Here is an 18,781-nt window from a genome sequence, read left to right as displayed (position 1 = left end):
TTTAAAAAAGCTAGTTTCTACTGACAAAAGGGTAGGGAGGGTCTCCCGGGGAATAATGCCTCCAGGGTTCAGGATCACGCACAGAGCATATGAACAAACACCAAAACCCACCACTGAACTTTGGGCTCTAGAACATAGGAGTCCTCGCTTTTTGATCGCACCCAGCCTCGAACAAACAGCTCACAGAAGATTCTTCCTCGAGGGGAGTTTGAGGGTTGTTGTTGTCCACCCCACCCCACCCCCCAATTTATTTGTAGCATTTATTTATTTCGACTCCAGCAGCCTGGAGAGGTTAATGTTTAATTTATTTTAGGAGGCAGAAAGGAGAGGGGTGGCTGGCAGGGGAGCACAACTCTGTTAATTTCCAGAGGGAGAAATTCCGAAAGAAATCTTACTTGGGAGTTTGGAGGGTTGTGTAAAATGCAGGAAATGGATGGAGATGGATGGATGGAAGGAAGGAAGGAAGGAAGGAAGGAAGGAAGGAAGGAAGGAAGGAAGGAAGGTAGAAGCTGATCACTTCCAAAAAGTTACAAAGATGACTACTGGATTGACTAATTCAGGACTACTTCTGTGTCCCAGGAATGACCTCAACTCAATGCTAGAACCCAGCGCACAGGATTGGTGTTTAGAAGTTTGCGGGTACAAACAGCATTTGCCACCAATGAAGACACACAGAGAGAGCACTTCCTGATGGATGCAACGACCTAGGGAAGGCCCCAGAATCAACCCCTGCCTGGCAACATGTCCATCTGGTTCCACGGCAGGTGATAGCAAAGCCCCGTCTCTGCGTGAGACCCTGGAGAGCAGCTGTTGTTCAACTTTGATGCTTCTGGGCTTGATGGACAAGCAGTCGATAAGACAACAGGGACACCTGATGGGGCTCAAATGGCATGGACTGGTTTGCCAAGCTGGGCAGACCATCAGCCTGACCTGGTCTAAGGCGGCACTTTCAGATAAACATACATCTACGTGCCCCAGGCTGTATGGAAGCTTGCAGAGAGAGCGAGGTGCTTCCAGCCCCCGGCTTTGCAGGATGGCCTCTGACATATCTTAGCACAAAGGGGTATTTTGCTTTCTGCAAGAGAGCAAAGGTCAGCCAGGCGAGGGTCACGTAACTTAGCGCCCTTTCTGTAGAACCAGATAGCACAACCGGATCAGTTTCCCTTGCATATATGAGGTGGGAAAAAATAAATAGAGCAAGTTCAGGGACACCACCTGATCAGACCTTTGCCTCAAACCAAGGGAGAGAGAAAGAGAGAGGGGAACAAAACAGGTGGGTTGTGAATCAGATCCCCCTTGGGAAGCCCATGGAACCTCCAAAAATCAGTCTGAATGTCCAAATCTCCTTCCATCAGATGTCAGATGTAAAGATGTAAAACTCACAAAGGACTAGAATCCTGACATGGCCTGTGCTAGAAGGGCAGAAAGTGCACTGGGTAAGGAGGAGCATCACCCATTGGACATCATTCTCCAATTAGTGTAGCATGAACAAATCAGAGAAGCCACAACACCTTTGGAAGAAAACCTCCTGGTTCTGCGGAGGTGCCATCCACATATTATTTAAGGCCCACCATTCAAATTCAGATACTATAGACACCCTCCTGATTCTTTGGATTGAGCTCCAGACCTGAATTCTGTGGTTTGTTGGCCATATGTGAAAAACTGGATTCAGAAGAAGCAGTGCGTTGGATCTCTGTGTGGCCGTGTTGCAGGTGGAGCAGAGAGGGAGGGAAAGAGAAAGAGAGGAATGAAGGACAATTCTTTTTAGGGACATCTGACATTGGATCCACCCAGTTCTTCCAGTGACACGTTTAAACTATGGAGATCCACAATCCGTGACTTACTTGGCAAATTTGGATTTGGGAGGCTTTTGAAGCAAAATGACACCTGCCTGTTGCTGAGTTGTGATTGTGGATCCAGCTATTACGATCTTTATTTAACACTTATAAAGCACCTAATGTTTTCTAAGCACCGTCATATATTAAAAGCAGAGAGAGTCCCTGCCTGTGGTCTCGCAGCCAAACGGAAACAACATGAAAGGAAAAGGGGATGGGGAGGGAAGAGGAAAGCAAGCTGCTCCTTACTAGCTGAGAGATGGGGCCAAGATGCCCTCCCCCTGACCATGAGGTTCTTCCTGGGAGGTGCATGCCCCTCACTTCCCATGCTGGCAGCAGAGACCACAGTATGCCTCCCTTCAGCTCCACAGTCCCAGGCAGCTGGCAATTGGACGTGACAATCAAGAACTCTTGGAGGTCTTTGGAGCAAGAGCTGCCAGAGGGAACTCTAGTCTAGATCTAGGCAATAGGTCCTACTACATTGATCAAGGAAGGAGGGAAGGCTAGGCTTCTAATTTAGTCAGCCAAAGGTTATACTGTTGGACCCTGGTATTGCAGAAGAAATCCCTAACCTATATCCAGCTGTTGGTTATTGGTTTTTTACATCCCTACCAGTAGCTGAAAGCTCACACTGGCAGCAGGCAGAGCCAAAATATCTTCCTCCTATTAGTTCACACCTGAAACACAGTTGCCGCCAGGGTGCTGCCTGGGCTCTCCGAAGATGACTGAGCAACAGCAAATACTGGTTCTGTGGGGCTCTCCAAAGATGATGGACAGCTGGGGAAGCTCAGTCAATAGAGCAAGAGACTTATTCTCAGGGTTGTGGGTTCGAGCCCCACATTAGGCAAAAGATTCCTACATTGCAGGGGGTTGGACCAGATGACCCTCGTGGTCCCTTCCAGTTCTACAGATCTATCACTCAGTGCCAGCAAACGGCGGTTTAGTGGTGCATCAGTCTCCAAAGGAAGGTCTCCAAAGGACTGCAGTGTTGAGATGCTTTTGGGGTTCCCTTCCAATTCCAAGCAGCAGCAAGTGTAGAAAGACGGCGTTATCAGGGAAAAACATGTCCAGTCTTCCTAGCATCCTTTCATAGTCTCTGCAGCCATTAGCAAACCAGAACAAACCATTCTCTAGAGGAAAAAAAATTTAATCTCTCTTTCTCTCTTTCTCTGAATTGTGAAGTTGAGCTGTAGATTCAGTGAGCTGGTTCAATGATAATAAAATATACAATATATATATTGTAATGGAATCTTCCTGAAGTAGAGCCTATTTTTGATGGTGGTGCGGGGGGGATAGCTGAGTGGGAGAGCATCTGACTTTGCATGCAAAAGGTCATGGGTTCAATCCCCAATGGCAACTCCAGGGAGGGCAGGCTGGGAATATCCCTTGCCTGAAAACCGAAAGCGTCATTGTCAGTCAGTGCAGCTGGAGGGTGGGCAAGATTTATTTATTTTTTAAGTGCATCAAGGTTATCCGTCAAGGGCCACGTCTCAGCGGGAGAGAGGCCAGAGCTGAAAAGACGTGGCTCTGGAGTTGAAGCTGCGTCAATGTGTTTGCAATTGTACATCTTTCCAGATGTTGCCCTTTTCTCAGATTTGCCCATCCCTAGAGAGCTGCGCCAGATTAGGATTCGGTTTGGGTTATTATATTCCCATGTTGCGCTACAAAAGCCTCAAAGCAATTTAAAAACCAACGTAAGGACATGATAATAAAAATCACAAACGCATGCTGGAATACAAGATTGGAAAAAGGTTCATCCTCTTACATAGGCGAATCCTGCTTCCCTGGTCTGGGCAGGCAAAGGAGCCCACAAACCTCTACTCTCTGCCATGGACTTACTCTCTTTATCAGCTCTTCAGGGTGACCCAATTCATTTCGGATTATGCAGACACCTCTATGTGCAAACATATTTGGGGTCTCACTTTGTCATAGAACAATGAGGTGGAGCTGTTATCTATGTAACCTCCCTAACACCATGTAAGCTAATATTTGTAATGAATACAAGAAGAGCCAGGATCAGCATCCTAGTCCAGCATCCTATTCTCACCCAGTTGGCCAACTGGAAATGCCCCCCCCCCGCGGGATATGAATGCAATAGCAGCTCTTCTCACCTGTGATTCCCAGCAACGGGTTTTCAGAGGCACGCTGTCTCCCGACAGTTGAAGGACAACACAGCCATTGAGAGCCTTATGCCTCAGGAAATCTGTCCAATCCTCTTTTCTTCTCTCTCTCTCTCTCTCTCTCTCTCTCTCTCTCTCTCTCTCTCTGTGTGTGTGTGTGTTTGTTTGTTGATTGATTGATTGATTGATTGTATTTTTATCCCATATTTTTCTCTGAGGAGATCAAGGCAGAGTATGTGGGTCTCTCCAGGGCTTTTGTTTTGTTTTGTTTTCAACTGGAACCCACCAGAACTCAGTTCCAGCACCTCTCAGGTGGGCACCCTTGCCTTTATAAGAGAACAAGGGAGGCATTTGGGATGAGTTCTGCTACCTCTGCTTCTATAAAAATAGCACTAGGTCTCTCCCTCCTCATGGAATCCCCACAACTCTGCAAAGTAGGTTATGCTGAGAGGCAGCCCAAAGTCATCCAGGTCTCTCCCATCCCAGGTTGTAGTCTGACACTCTCACCACTTCCTCACACTGGCTCTCGGTTTTTATCCTATGTGGCAGCTGGGCGAGGGGTGTGAGGTGAAAGGCCCACCCATTTGTTCTACAGACCAGAGCAACTTCATTGGATGTGTAAATTGTGGTACCTAACCAGCCAAAGCCATTCCCTTACCTTAACAAAGGAACGGGTTCCTTACCACAGGATCCCAGACTTGGAACAGGCACAGGGCATCATCAAGACTGCACAAAAAAACCCCATAACATTGTATTTTTACGTTCCTGGGGGGAAGGTAAAGGTAAAGGTAAAGGTACCCCTGCCCGTACGGGCCAGTCTTGACAGACTCTGGGGTTGTGTGCCCATCTCACTTAAGAGGCCAGGGGCCAGCGCTGTCCAGAGACACTTCCGGGTCACGTGGCCAGCGTGACATCGCTGCTCTGGCCAGAGCCAGAGCCAGAGCCAGAGCCAGAGCCGCACACGGAAACGCCGTTTACCTTCCCGCTAGTAAGCGGTCCCTATTTATCTACTTGCACCCGAGGGTGCTTTCGAACTGCTAGGTTGGCAGGCGCTGGGACCGAACGACGGGAGCGCACCCTGCCGCAGGGATTCGAACCGCCGACCTTTCGATCGGTAAGCCCTAGGCGCTGAGGCTTTTACCCACAGCGCCACCTGCGTCCCTTGGGGGGAAGGTAGGGGGCTCCATTTGCCGTTTCCCCTTTCCCCATTGTAGCACAAGCATCTGGCCAGCAGGAGGAGCTGGAGGGTAGCTTTTCCCTGGCCTGTCGGACGCCCGGCCAGGAGGAAGGAGGAATGGGAATCTGGAGGGAGTCTTCTGGATGCTTCGCCCTCCCTTTTCCCCTGCGCAATCAGCCCTTCTCATCATGCTCCATTATCCTTGCAGCTGGGGGATCCGGGCGCGCAGCACAGCAGATGGGGCCCGTCAATCTCCAGTAATTGAGACAAGAGAGATATTTATTGCCCGGCTGTCTGCTCAGCCCGGCCTTTGGCTCTGCACTGAGCCTGGGATCCTGCAACCAGCACGGGTGGAAGGAACGCACAGCCATGGCCACTGCGTCTTGCTTTTGACCTTGCCGTCCTTTCTGTTGCAGGAGCGCCTATGTCCTCCTCCTCCCCTTAATATTTCACCACTATTGTTATGTATTATACGGTCACAGACCTGCTAAAACAGGGCATGCAGGGAGTAAGACGTGAGCATTAAAACATACACTCAAAATACAGTGTGTTGCAAAGAAACAAACTAGCAAACATTTAAAATGCAATATAATACAAGAGAGAGAGAAATATGTAGACTGCAACTAGAATGAATGCAACTAGCATACAACTTGGGAGGCCTTTGAGCAGAGAAAATGAAATTATTATTATTATTATTATTATTATTATTATTATTATTATTATTTATCCCGCTCATTTGACATAGTATAAAAACACAACTAAACACCAAGCATTACTTGTGTTTGTTTGTTTGTTTGTTTGATTGATTGATTCCCCATTTTTTATCCCAGAAGCTCAAGGTGGCAGGCATAGTTTTCCAGCTCCTCATTTAATCCCCACAACAGCCCTCTAAGGTAGGTTAGGCTGAGAAGGCTGAGTGGGGATCTGAACCCTTGACCTCTCAGGCCTTGCTGTTGACTTTCTAACCACCACAACCACACTTAATTTATTTACTCATTTCGAAACCTTTCTTCTCCGTCCCATTTTATCCTCACGACAACCCTGTGAGGTAGGTTGGGCTGAGAGTGAATTAGCAGCGTGTGGTCACCCAGCCAGCTTCAAGACAAACTGGGGGCGGCGGGGAGGGGAGGACTTGAACGCTGGTCTCTCCCAGATCCTAGGCCAGCACTCACAACTCTACACTGGCTCTCTCCAAAGCTCTATACACCAATGAAATACAAAATGAGAAATACATTGTTAAAAATCTAATGAAACAATACAAGCCTATAGTATTCCCTGCCTCCGTGGTCACTCAAGTGAAGTCACACACTTTGCCTTGCTCTGCCATGAATGTGGCCAAAGTGGACTTCCCTCCGGCCAGCCTGGGTGAGAGGGGGGGGGGGAATGAGCTCTGCTTAGGAAATGCTTCTCTGCTCTCTCTCCGTGTCTTTTTTTGGGTGTCAGGTGTCAAGGCCAAAAAATGTTCTGGAGACTCTCAGAACCTCCAGGGGTTATTCTGGCCTGTGGCCAAGGATGACTACAACTTCAGGGTGGGCTGCGGGGGATGGGCCTCTTCATAATCTTCAAGCAGTTGCTTTCCCTCGCTGACTCATCGTCGCCGAGACAGCGAGAAAGAGAAAGATCTTTCTCCCGGTCACCTTCTCCTCACCAGCTGCCTTGATTCTGCCTCGCAGCCATCCCACGACAGGGGTACCTTGGTTCCTGAACTGCTTAGTTGTCAAACAAATCGGCTCCCGAACGCCGCAAACCCGGAAGTCAATGTTCTGGTTTGCGAACGTTTTTCGAACATCCACTGTGGCTTCCGCTTGAGTGCAGGAAGCTCCTGCAGCCAACCAGAAGCTACGCCTTGGTTTTCGAACCAAGGTACCACTGTGCTCAAATGCACTCCCATCTTCCCTGGCTATATTCATCAGGCTGGCTGGGAATGATGGGAGTCTGCAATTCCTGGAAGGCAAGTGGCAAGGCCTTGATGGGAAGGTACAAAATGATGGAGAATGTGGGTTGGGTTTTCTCCCTCTCTCCTTTCACTCCAACTGGTAGAGATCTGATGAAGCCGAATGTTGGGAAATTCAGGACAGATAAAAGAAAGGGCTTCTTTAAACTGCTTCCAGTCAGTGTGAACAACCCTGAGCCAGACGGAGCAATAATCTGACTTGTTCTTAGGCAGCTTCCTATGACATCTCTTCTGTTGCCTGCCATCTCCAAGCGGTGAGAGATTCTAAGGTTTCCAGGCACTTCCCCAGAGTTTGTGTTTCCCTTTGGAAATGTGGCACAGTGGAAACTGTGGTGTCTTTAGGATGTATGGTTTATTGGATACATCTATGCAACCTGAGCCTAGGATGGAGAGGTTCACAGCATTCACACCCCAAGGTCCAGTTTCTTCTTCCATAGCCGCAGCCTTGGATTCAAGCAGAAATCAAAGCCTTGCTCTCTGCCTGTCTGCTTGCTGGTTTGTTCTCCAGCTTCCATAACAGCAAACTCTGCTCTCCAACTCAGGCATTGCCCTTCTTGCTATTTGAGAGTTGAGGGAAGGGCCTCACCCATTTGCCACCTGGCACAGAGCCGCCTCTCGTTTGCTTTCTTAATGGCCTATCGCCCAGGTGATCACCCGAACACAGGAAGCTAGCCAGGCTTGATTTGCTTCTAACAAATAATAATAATAATAATAATAATAATAATAATAATAATAATTTCTGTTTATACCCCGCCCTCCCCCAGCCAAGACTGGGCTCGGGGCAGCTAACGCCCTATATAAAAACAAATTGATTGAAATACAACTTAAAAACAAGATTAAAATACAACATTAAAATATTAAAATACAGCCTCATTTCAATGGAAACTCAAATCAAAAACTTTTTGGGGGATGATAACGTCAAGTCTTCACCAAGGCTAACTTTCCAGACTGGTCCTACATGGGTCAGAAATACATACAGGGAATATATAGGAATATAGGTGACTGGCTCCCACAAAGTCGTAACATCCCTGCCTGAAATGCTAGAAAGCAGCTGCCAGTCAGTGTAAACTGCACTGAGCTAGAGGAACCCCTGCTCTGACTTGTTCTAAAGCAGCTCCCTATGACATACATACGAAAGACTCAGGTACTCCAGAGCCACTAAGGGGTGTGGCCTGCACAGAGGGGTGCGGCTTGTAGAGTTGCAAGAACCAACTTTGGAAGATGAAGGTGAACGTTGGAAGATTTAAGCCAGGTAAAACAAAGCCCTCCTTTCATGCAGTGCAGTTAAACTGTGGAACTTCCTCCCACAGGAGGCAGCGATGGCTTCAAAAGAGGATTAGACAAATTCATGGAGGGAAAGGCCATTGATGGCTTTTAGCTCAGTCGGTAGAGCATGAGGCTCTTGATCTCAGGGCTATGGATTCAAGCCTCACATTGGGCAAAAGATTCCTGCAACGCAGGGGGCTAGACTGGATGGCCTTTGGAGTCCCTTCCACCTCTACAGTTCTATGATTCTATGGTTATGAGAGGCTTGGCAGGCTGGATTTAGCCCTCAGGTTTCCAAGATTCTCTGCCTCTTATAAGTAAGGCAGAGGAGGGAAGGCCAGCGAACTGTGAGCCATCTGGGATGTGAATACAGTGGTACCTCGGGTTACATACGCTTCAGGTTACATACGCTTCAGGTTACACACTCCGCTAAGAACTTTGTTTCAGGATGAGAACAGAAATCATGCTCCAGCAGCGCAGCAGCAACTGGAGGCCCCATTAGCTAAAGTGGTGCTTCAGGTTAAGAACAGTTTCAGGTTAAGAACGTACTTCTGAAACGAATTAAGTACTTAACTCGAGGTACCACTGTACTCCCCAAACACATTCCCTCTCCAGGCTGGCCTGTGCTTATTTTCAGTTTGCTGAGATCAAACGCAGGCCTGGGAAGTCAGGATCCTGCTCAGCTCCGATGGGACTTGGTCTCCATCCCACCGCTCCCCTCACTGGAAAAACACACAGGGCAGAAATGACAAATGCTGTCAGGACCTGGGCAACATTCATCACCAGTTCCTCTGGCCAAGAGTAATTTCCATTAATAGACCTCTGGAATTCCTCTCCCAAAATAGGCATTTGTCTGTTGATAAGGGGCAGCTGGCGGCTCCAGCTCTCCACAGGAGTCAAGAGGCTCCACAAAGCGGTTTGGGACGACTCCGGGACGCCTCGCCATGACAGAACGCCAAGTCCCCTTCACCTTCCTGCGCAGCCCCAGCTGGGACCCCTTCCGGGACTGGTCCCGGGGCAGCCGCCTCTTCGACCAGTCCTTTGGGATGCCCCTCATCCCTGAGGACTGGTACAAGTGGCCTGCGGGGACCACCAGCTGGCCGGGCTACATCCGCCCTCTGGCCAGCCCTAGCCCAGAGCCAGTGGCCGCCAGCCCAGCCACTGCCGCTGCCAGCCCAGCTGCCAACCCAGCATACAGCAGGGCACTGAGCCGCCAGCTCAGCAGCGGCATCTCAGAGATCCGGCAGACTTCCGAGAGCTGGAAAGTGGCCTTGGACGTCAACCATTTTGCGCCCGAGGAGCTGGTGGTGAAAACAAAAGACGGCGTTGTGGAGATCACAGGTAAGTGCCATCCCTTGAGAGGCTGGGAGGGGGACTTCAGGCCTGGAGGCCAGTATGGCCTAGAGGCAACCCTCAGTTGGGCTCCTAAATGACTCTCCCCAAGGCACACACCCTCCCGTCCCTCCTGTGGTGTAGTGGTTAGAGTGTCAGACCAGGACCTGGGTTCGAATCCCCACTCAGCCATGAAGCTCACTAGGTGACCTTGGGGGGAAGTCACGCAATCTCACCCTAACCTCGCAGGGTTGTTGTTTGTATTAAATGGGGGGCAGCGGGAACCCTGTATGCCGCCTGGAGCTCCTTGGAGGAAAAGGTGGTCTATTAATGCAATCATTAATCCATTGATTGATGGCTGACTTGCTCAATGGATGAACAGATTTGCTGCATTTTTCTCCAAAGAGATCATGGTAGCAAACTTGGTTCTCCCTTGTCTCAGTTACCGTAATTCCGCAATGCCGCTTTGAGGTAGCTTAGGCTGAGGGGGCCCCAAGGACATCCAATAAGCTTCTTCAGGACTGGGGTGGGGTGGGGATTTCAGCCCTGGCCTCTCCCAGATTCTAGCTAGACTGACACTCTAACCACTAGGCCACGCTGGCTCTCTGCACTCTGAAGTATTTTTGCCTGGCTGGATTGTGTCCTTGAGCTCTGATAAGGCCGTTGTGCCCTTTGCCTCAGGTGACAAAATGTATTGGAGCTGCCCAGGCATTGTGTGTGTGTGTGTGTGTGTGTGTGTGTGCGTGTGTGATGAATGGACCAAAAGAAAGTTGTAGCAGCCTGAAAATAAGATAAGGCACTTTCTCTGCTTTCGGAAATAAGGGCAGGTGATGTGGAACTCAAAAATCTGCTGAGACTCCAATGCTGAAAAATGTGGAATCTTCCCAAGCCTCTAGGAGACTAGATCATGGCACTCATAGAACCAATCTAACCCCCTGCAAAAAGCAGGATTCACAGCTAAAGAATCCAGGTGGGGTCTGGCCAAGGCAGAATAGAGCGGGAGTATGACTTCCCTTAATCAGGACACTACACTTCTGTGGATGCAGCCTGGAACAGCATTAGCTTCTTTTGCTGCTGCATCACACGATTGGCTCATGATCGGATTGTGGTCCACTAAGACCCCTAGATCCTTTTCTCATGTACTGTTGCCAAGCCAGGTGTCCCCATCTTCTGTTTGTGCAGCTGGTGCTTCCTGCCTTTTGTCCCAACTCTACTCAGGTGGCAGGTGGAGGGCTTGAATCTCCAGGTAGGCAAGGGGGTATTTAATAATAAAACACTTATTGAGGAAGCCATGGACACAGCTGCTGCCAGTCAGCGCAGGACACTACAGTGGTACCTTGGTTTGTGAATGGCTTAGTTGTTGAACAAATTGGCTCCCAAATGCCGCAAACCAGGGAGTAAGTGTTTCAGTTTGCGAATGGTTTTCAGAAGCTGAACATCTGGCGCAGCTTCCGCTTGAGTGCAGGGAGCTCCTGCAGCCAATCAGAACCCACACCTTGGTTTTCGAGAAGCAAGGTACCACTGTACTAAGATGAACCAATGGTCTGACTTGGGAGAAGTCAGATCACTATGTTCCTATGGCACTGGAAATTCATGTTTTGCAGGACCCTAACCCTCTTCTTAGGGACGCGGTGACGCTGTGGGTTAAACCACAGAGCCTAGGACTTGCCGATCAGAAGGTTGGCAGTTCGAATCCCCGCAGCGGGGTGCGCTTCTGTTGCTCGGTCCCTGCTCCTGCCAACCTAGCAGTTCGAAAGCACGTCAAAGTGCAAGTAGATAAATAGGTTCCGCTCTGGCGGGAAGGTAAACGGCGTTTCCGTGTGTTGCTCTGGTTCGCCAGAAGCGGCTTAGTCATGCTGGCCACATGAGCCGGAAGCTGTACGCCAGCTCCCTCGGCCAATAAAGCGAGATGAGCGCCGCAACCCCAGAGTCGGCCACGACTGGACCTAATGGTCAGGGGTCCCTTTACCTTTACCTTTAACCCTCTTCCTGCAAGTGCCATCTGTCTTAACTGTTTTTAATTCTGAATTCTAAATCCTTGTAGTGTGTCCAGAGACCTGCTGGTGAAGGACGGGTAATTAGAATTGTAGAATAGTAGAATTGTAGAGTTGGAAGGGACCAGGAGAGGCATCTAGTCCAGCCCTCTGCAATACAGGAAACTTTTGCCCAAGGTGGGGCTCCAACCCACAACCCTGAGATCAAGAGCCTCATGCTCTACCGACTGAGATATCAGCACTACTAATAATACAATTTGCTAGTTTTCTTTTTCTCTCCCTCTTGGGGTGGGGAGATCATCCCCCCCCACACACACACCTCTTTCTCAGCCCAACGGTGGAGGGGAAAAGCTAATGAGATAAAGCCACATTAGTCAGTAACAGAAAATTGGGTGGGAGGGAGAGAAGGACTGGTCTTGTGACACCTTAAAAGCCATTGGGTTTATTGTGGCAAATGCTTTTGGGGTTTTTTTGAGGCGCATCAGGGCGATGAGTGCTCTGAGTCAGATCTCCCCACTTTTTCCCTCGGTCAGGCTCCTCCAATCAGAGGAGCCGGAAAGAACAAAGATGGGTGTGGCCCAAGAAGGCAGACAAAGGAGCACAGAGCTTGGGAGCTCCCTCCCCCCCCCCTCTTCTCCCCCTCTCCTCCTCCCAGCCAGCTGGGTTGCAGCTGCCACATTACACCCCTGATTAAAATCAATGAGATTGATCAGGTGCCAAGTTTGCGCCGTGGGCAGAGGAGGAGCGGGGAGGAAGCATGGAATCACAACCTCCAAAGAGACACCCTTTCTTTTTCTTTCTTTTTTAATAGTAAGAAATATGAACAGTTTATTTTGAGACAACAATAAACCTTTTTGGCAAAACATTAATAAATAGGTGGAAATGAGAGAATTATACTATACTGGACATTTTGGCTATTACTAAAACGGATCATTCTCCCCAAATTAACAGATTCCCCCCTTGCTGCTACATGCAAGACAACCTTTCTGGGAATCATTATTCCCTGTCCTTCCCTACCCCCTCAGCTGCTGCCTCCCCAGAATCTGCCATTCTGAATTATTCATGCTTTCACTCAGTCGTCCCCCCCCCTCAGGAATTAGGATGGGATAAATGTGGCTCCCCCCACCCATAGCTGTCAAGTTTTCCTTTTCTTGCGAGGAATCCTATTCGGAATAAGGGAATTTCCCTTTAAAAAAAGGGAAAAGTTGACAGCTAAGCCCCCACCCCACTTCTCATGCTCTGTTGATACCGCAGCCGGCACCCATCCTTGTGGGGTCCCCCCCCCCAAATCTCAGTTCATCGCCCTCTGAAATATTAATGGATGTTTGCGGTCCATGGCTTAACATGTGGCCATGGCAACCAGCACAGCAGCAGGCAAGGGTGGGGAGGCAGGAACACAAGGAAGAGGGAATGGTTTGGTGTTGCAGTCAATTCTCGAAAAAATACGGCAGCAGTGAAGGTTGGTTGGTTGGTTAGTTGGTTTCTTTGGAGCTTGATATCAGGTCCAGGGTTCTCAGAGTGGCTGATGAAAATCAGCACTGAAACGGCCCCTGCTAGGCTGACCATTTTTAAAAAAGACACAGCACACGAGGAAAGGGGAGGAGGAGGGAGGAGGAGGGAAGCAAGCTCAAAGTTACAGCTGTTCATGCCATCCAGCCTAGAAGGCTCCCTCCCTTCTGGCGCCGACCGAAGGGCAAGAGGCATGCTGATGTTCGGTGTGACCAGTGATTTCCCTACAGATATTCATAGAATCATAGAACTGTAAATGATCCCTGAGGAACATCTAGTCTAACTCCCCTCGCAATGCAGGAGATTATACCTGCAACCTTGGCATTATCAGCACCACACTCTAACCAATTCATCCATGTTAAGCATTAAATATCTGTTCTTTTTAAACATATGTCTCCCCCATCTTTAAAAAAGGGGGGGGAGGTGGTTTATGCCAAGTCTGAAACTTCACCCATTCAGTAGCAGGGATGAGAGGCAGAATTTGGTTCGGGTCATATTTAAAGGCCTACAGAGGTAATTCACACTTTTTGGAGCAATCCACAAACCATATCAGGCCACCTTTTCAAATCTGAACGTCTCCAGATATTTCAGCACAGTTCTCCAGCCAAGTTATGTTTGCAGAAATGCATATTATTTTGGAAGAGTGGGTGTTACTAGGGTAAAGAAATGCATATATTTGGGCTAAACTTACCTAAAAATGCATATATTCAGTGGGTGGGTGGGAACCATGGCAAACAGCATTCTGTTAGGGAAGATTACTTTGCAGGAATATGTATATTAGAGAAAGTTTCATCAAATCACTTATTATGCTGGAACAAACCCATTAAGATAGAAGAGAGAGTGAAAAATAACAACACTCAATGCAGCATTCATGTATTTTTAATACCATATGATGCACAGAGTAAAACACACACATATTTGAAACAGAATGTGCTACAAGGAGAAAACCTGAGATACAAATAGCAGTTAAAATGAGAGTACCATCTTGCAAGACCTTTGAGGAGAGAGGAGGAACTTGGTTATTAAATCATTTGTATCCGCCAAGAAATATTCCAAATACCAACTCCAGGGTTCTTCCCTCAAAGGAGAGAAAATTCCATAGGTTTATGCATATTAAGAGAAATTCACATTAAAATGCTGATGAATTTCCATGAGGAGGTTTTTTAAAAAATAAAAATAATAATAATTTAAGATTGGAAAAATGAGAACCTGAAACTGAGATAGGCCTTTGGATAATTAAACAATCTGTGGCCTTTTGGACTGTCTGTTTGTGTTAGTGTTTTTGCTTGTTATTATGGTATGTATTCTTGTGTTTTCACTTTGCAAATTGCACATTGCAAATCTTCGGATGAAGGGCGGTATAGAAGTTAATAATAATAATAATAAATATTAATATTAATAATAATAATAATAACCCATCCTTAAGTAAGCATGCATGCAGATGCCACAGGCTTCCCTTCGCTCTCCGCATGCCATTCTTGCCCAGTGTTTCTGACACGGAGGAAGCCAGGCGTAGGCTGCTGCTGCTGCTGCTGCTGCTGTACCTCGCTGGTGGCTGGGCACTGGCCCTGCTGCTCCCCTCACGCCCTGCCCATCCCTGCCTCTTGGATTCTGCTTTGGCGAGGGTGCATGTGGCTTTAAACCCTGCAGGGGTGAGATAATGGCAGGGACGGGATGCATTTTCTCGTCTGCCTCAGGTGGCAAAATATCTTGGGCCAGACCTGAGAGAGAGACATGATTAGAGTAGGGGTTCCTTCCAACTCTACAATTCTACGGTCCTAAGCTTCAGAACTGAGGTTGAATAGAGCTGCTTGGGTGCCTGGGGAAGAGTTAAATGAATGTAGCCCATGGGGCATGTATTGATGTATCACTGGCCCCATGACAATGTCGTTTTCTTTTTCAGGCAAGCATGAAGAAAGGCAGGATGATCATGGGTTCATCTCCAGATGTTTCACAAGAAAATACACGTAAGTAGCTGAACCAGTTGGCTGGGGAAAGAAGCGAAGCTTTTCAGGGTCTGAGGACAAGGAAGGCAGATCTGCTGCCCCACCAACCTCAATATTGATTTTTTCCAAGCCTTTCTGCCATCTGTCTCTCATTACCTTGCAAAGGAATTTGTCCAACCAGCTCAGCAGCTTCTTCTGCTGGATACTAATCCTCACTGGGCGCAGAATTACAGGCCTGCAAGGGACCCCCTGATATCATCCAGACTGACCCCCTTGAACCCATAACAATGTACTGCTTTGGGCACCTCGCCTCATTCCACTCTCATGCTTCTCTGTTCCCTTCTACAGGCTGCCCCCTGGTATCGACCCTGCTGCAGTCCGCTCCTCCCTTTCCCCCGATGGCATGTTGACGATAGAGGCTCCTTTGCCCAAGCCGGCCATTCAGTCTGCCGAAATCCAGATTCCTGTCACCTTTGAGGCGCATGCCCAAATCACCCCGTCAGGAGCCAAGAAACCGGAAGAGGCTCCCAAGGTGTAAATGCTGGGTGGGAGTTTACCACTCGGGTTTCGAAAACGGGCAAACCCTTCTGTATCCCCTTTTTGTAAAGACAGAGACCTCTGCAACAGTGCCACAAATAAAGTTGTGTTTTTTTAAAACCCCATGTATGGTTTTTGATTTATTTATTTTGAATCATCTTGTTTTTGTGTTTGGGGTCATGGTGGGAGTCGGCCGATTAACGGGCATCCATGTGGACTAAGAATCAAGGCCTTCAAAACAGACAGTCAGATGCAATGGACATACAAAAATAATTATCATTAACAAGTAAATGTTTCAAAGCATGCAAAACCAAGCATAAAGATTTGATGCACATCAGCACCCCACAGTTTGGTCCTTTTCAGAAGACATCTGAATGCAACCCTCTATTGGGAAATTTTTAGCGTCTAATGTCTTACACTTTTTTAATTGCTGTAACCTGTCCAGAGTGGCTGGGGAACATAAGCCAGGTGGGTGGGGTATAAATAATAAAATTGTTGTTGTTGTTGTTGTTGTTGTTGTTGTTGTTGTTGTTGTTGTTGTTGTTCTTCTTCTTCTTCTTCTTCTTCTTCTTCTTCTTCTTCTTCTTCTTCTCCTCCTCCTCCTCCTCCTCCTCCTCCTCCTCCTCCTCCTCTTGGGTAATGCATCAATGACCAACCCCATTCATAAGTACTGGTCATCCCTGGCTGGGTTGCACAGTTGCTAGGCAACCCCTCCAGGGAGCAGGCCCACTCTCTGCAACTCAGTGTGTTTGCTGTCCACCAGTGGCTCAAAGCCTTTTCCATGCTCACAGAGAATTCTTTCCATGTAAGGAAACCATGTGGGAAATGAACCTGAAACCCACCAGTCTGAATGGAGCTCACCAGCTACATATAAGATCAGCAGAAAGGGGGCAAGGAAGGTTTTAAGGCCAGCCAGAATTGGCCAGCTGTGGCTAGCAAGTGGCTGCAGTTGGCTTCCACAATCCTGCCCAAGATGAATCTCTGTCTTTGTTCTTTGCCCTCTTCTTCCCAGCACACCTTGCTAAAGACCCTCTTTTCCTGTCACTTCACTCCCAGTTACCCTGATAACCTTCTGTCTGCCCAGGCCCAAGAACTCCTCTTACATGGGGCATCAACACCTTTTGTTGTGTTCATGCCTCCATCCCAGGTGTGGCCCTGGCTTGGAAAGGAAGCTTGGTGTTATGTACTGAAGTTCTCACCCTGGGCCAGCAGGGGGATATTGTAGATAGTTATGCAAATGAAGGATCGAAAGTGACGTTCAGTGATTGGATAGTTTTAGAAAGTTGTTACAGTAATGTGGTACTAGAGCTCTATATAAGCAGGCTGACTGAGCCCTTCAGTTCAGTTCAGTTCTGGCCTCTGAATAAAGAAGAGCTGTTTGAAGAATCGCTGTATCGTCTGATATGTTCACCCACAACATAACACTTAGCTTGTTTCCCCCCGACTAGCCTGCAATTTCCCCTTCAATACTCCAAATAATCAAAATCTGACCATTTATTAATTTCTTGGGTTTAGCTCCCGCCCCCAATCTATAACAATATATTGGTGTGAGGGAAGGGAAATTTTTTTATTCAGTTTGTACTTAAAAGGCAAATCTACCAGATTTGCACTTTCCGGAACAATATGTCAACAATGCAGTGGTACCTCGGGTTAAGTACTTAATTCGTTCCGGAGGTCCGTTCTTAACCTGAAACTGTTCTTAACCTGAAGCACCACTTTAGCTAATGGGGCCTCCTGCTGCCGCCTCATTGCTGGAGCACGATTTCTGTTCTTATCATGAAGCAAAGTTCTTAACCTGAAGCACTATTTCTGGGTTAGTGGAGTCTATAACCTGAAGCGTATGTAACCTGAAGCATATGTAACCCGAGGTACCACTGTATGTCCACATTTCTCCATATTTTGCCATGCAGTTCTCCTGCTAAGTAATTTCTGCAGATGTGTGGAAAGTGCATTTGTAAGTGAACCTGCCCCCCACCCAAAAAAACCACCAAAACGAAAAAGCATTATATTAGGGGAAATGTATATCTTAGGGGAAAAGACCCATTTCCAATTCTGGAAAAAAAGGTGTTGGCCAGAAGAGAATAAAAAATAAAAAATAGAAGGAATGCATTTGTCTGCACAGGTGAAACGGGAGTTGCGCAGAGACATTCCTCTGTGGCCGTCAGAGCTGGAGGTTTCAAAGCCCCTGACACACAGCATTTCGATGGCATCTCGATACCGACAGCTGGAACTTTTAAAATCGCAGGCGGATGTCGCCTCGCAGTCAAGCATTGTGAGTGCACATCGACGTAGCTGGTGCAATCAAGTTGCAGACGGTCCCCCAGGAGCCCCTGACCAGGCTGGGGAGGGAGGCAGAGCGAGAGAAGCAGGCTAGCGATGAAGGCGAGGCCTTATATGGTCAGAGGCAAAGGCACAGAAGAGCCTCTCTTGTATGGCAGGGGAGAGAACAAAGCCGGCAGCCCAGGGCACCAAGATTAAGAACAAAGATCCGAAGGAGAACCAACTGGATCAGGTCAATGGTCCATCTAACCTCACGGTGGCCAGCCAGATAGCTCAGTGGGACATCCGCAAGCAGGACCTGAGCAGTAAAAGCACTTTCGTCCCTCCTGTGGATTCCAGCAACTGGCATTCAAAAGCATTGTTGCTTCCACCATCGTGTGTCTTGATGATTCAGAGCTACAGTAAACAGTGGTGTAGCATGGGTTGCCAGTGCCCGGGGCAAGGCAAATATTGCACCCTCAACCCATGGTTCCTGCGAGGGTGGGGCAGCGGCAATGTTAGTGGGGAGGGGTATTCCCAGCAGGGAGAGGGAAGCTGGGCAGGGGACAGTGACAGCGGCCGTATATTTTATCATTATTATTTACAGTGGTACCTCGGGTTAAGTACTTAATTAGTTCCGGAGGTCTGTTCTTAACCTGAAACTGTTCTTAACCTGAAGCACCACTTTAGCTAATGGGGCCTCCTGCTACTGCTGTGCCGCCGGAGCACGATGTCTGTTCTCACCCTGAAGCAAAGTTCTTAACCTGAAGCACTATTTCTGGGTTAGTGGAGTGTGTAACGTGAAACATATGTAACCTGAAGCGTATGTAACCCGAGGTACCACTGTATTTC

General features: G+C 48.1%; 1 protein-coding gene across 1 annotated transcript; it reads left to right on the top strand.

Moving 5' to 3' along the window:
• Positions 1-9,236: 9,236 nt before the first annotated feature.
• Positions 9,237-15,795, top strand: HSPB1 (heat shock protein family B (small) member 1). The gene is made up of 3 exons (XM_079955887.1): positions 9,237-9,693; positions 15,091-15,154; positions 15,482-15,795. Exons 1-3 carry the CDS (start codon positions 9,297-9,299, stop codon positions 15,669-15,671), a joined length of 651 nt encoding a protein of 216 aa, XP_079812013.1. The 5' UTR covers positions 9,237-9,296; the 3' UTR covers positions 15,672-15,795.
• Positions 15,796-18,781: the final 2,986 nt, after the last annotated feature.

Source organism: Podarcis cretensis (assembly GCF_951804945.1).
Source record: "Podarcis cretensis genome assembly, chromosome: 15".
NCBI classification, from domain to species: domain Eukaryota; kingdom Metazoa; phylum Chordata; class Lepidosauria; order Squamata; family Lacertidae; genus Podarcis; species Podarcis cretensis.
Note: the sequence above shows the minus strand (reverse complement) of the source record. Positions and strands in the feature narration are given on the sequence as shown.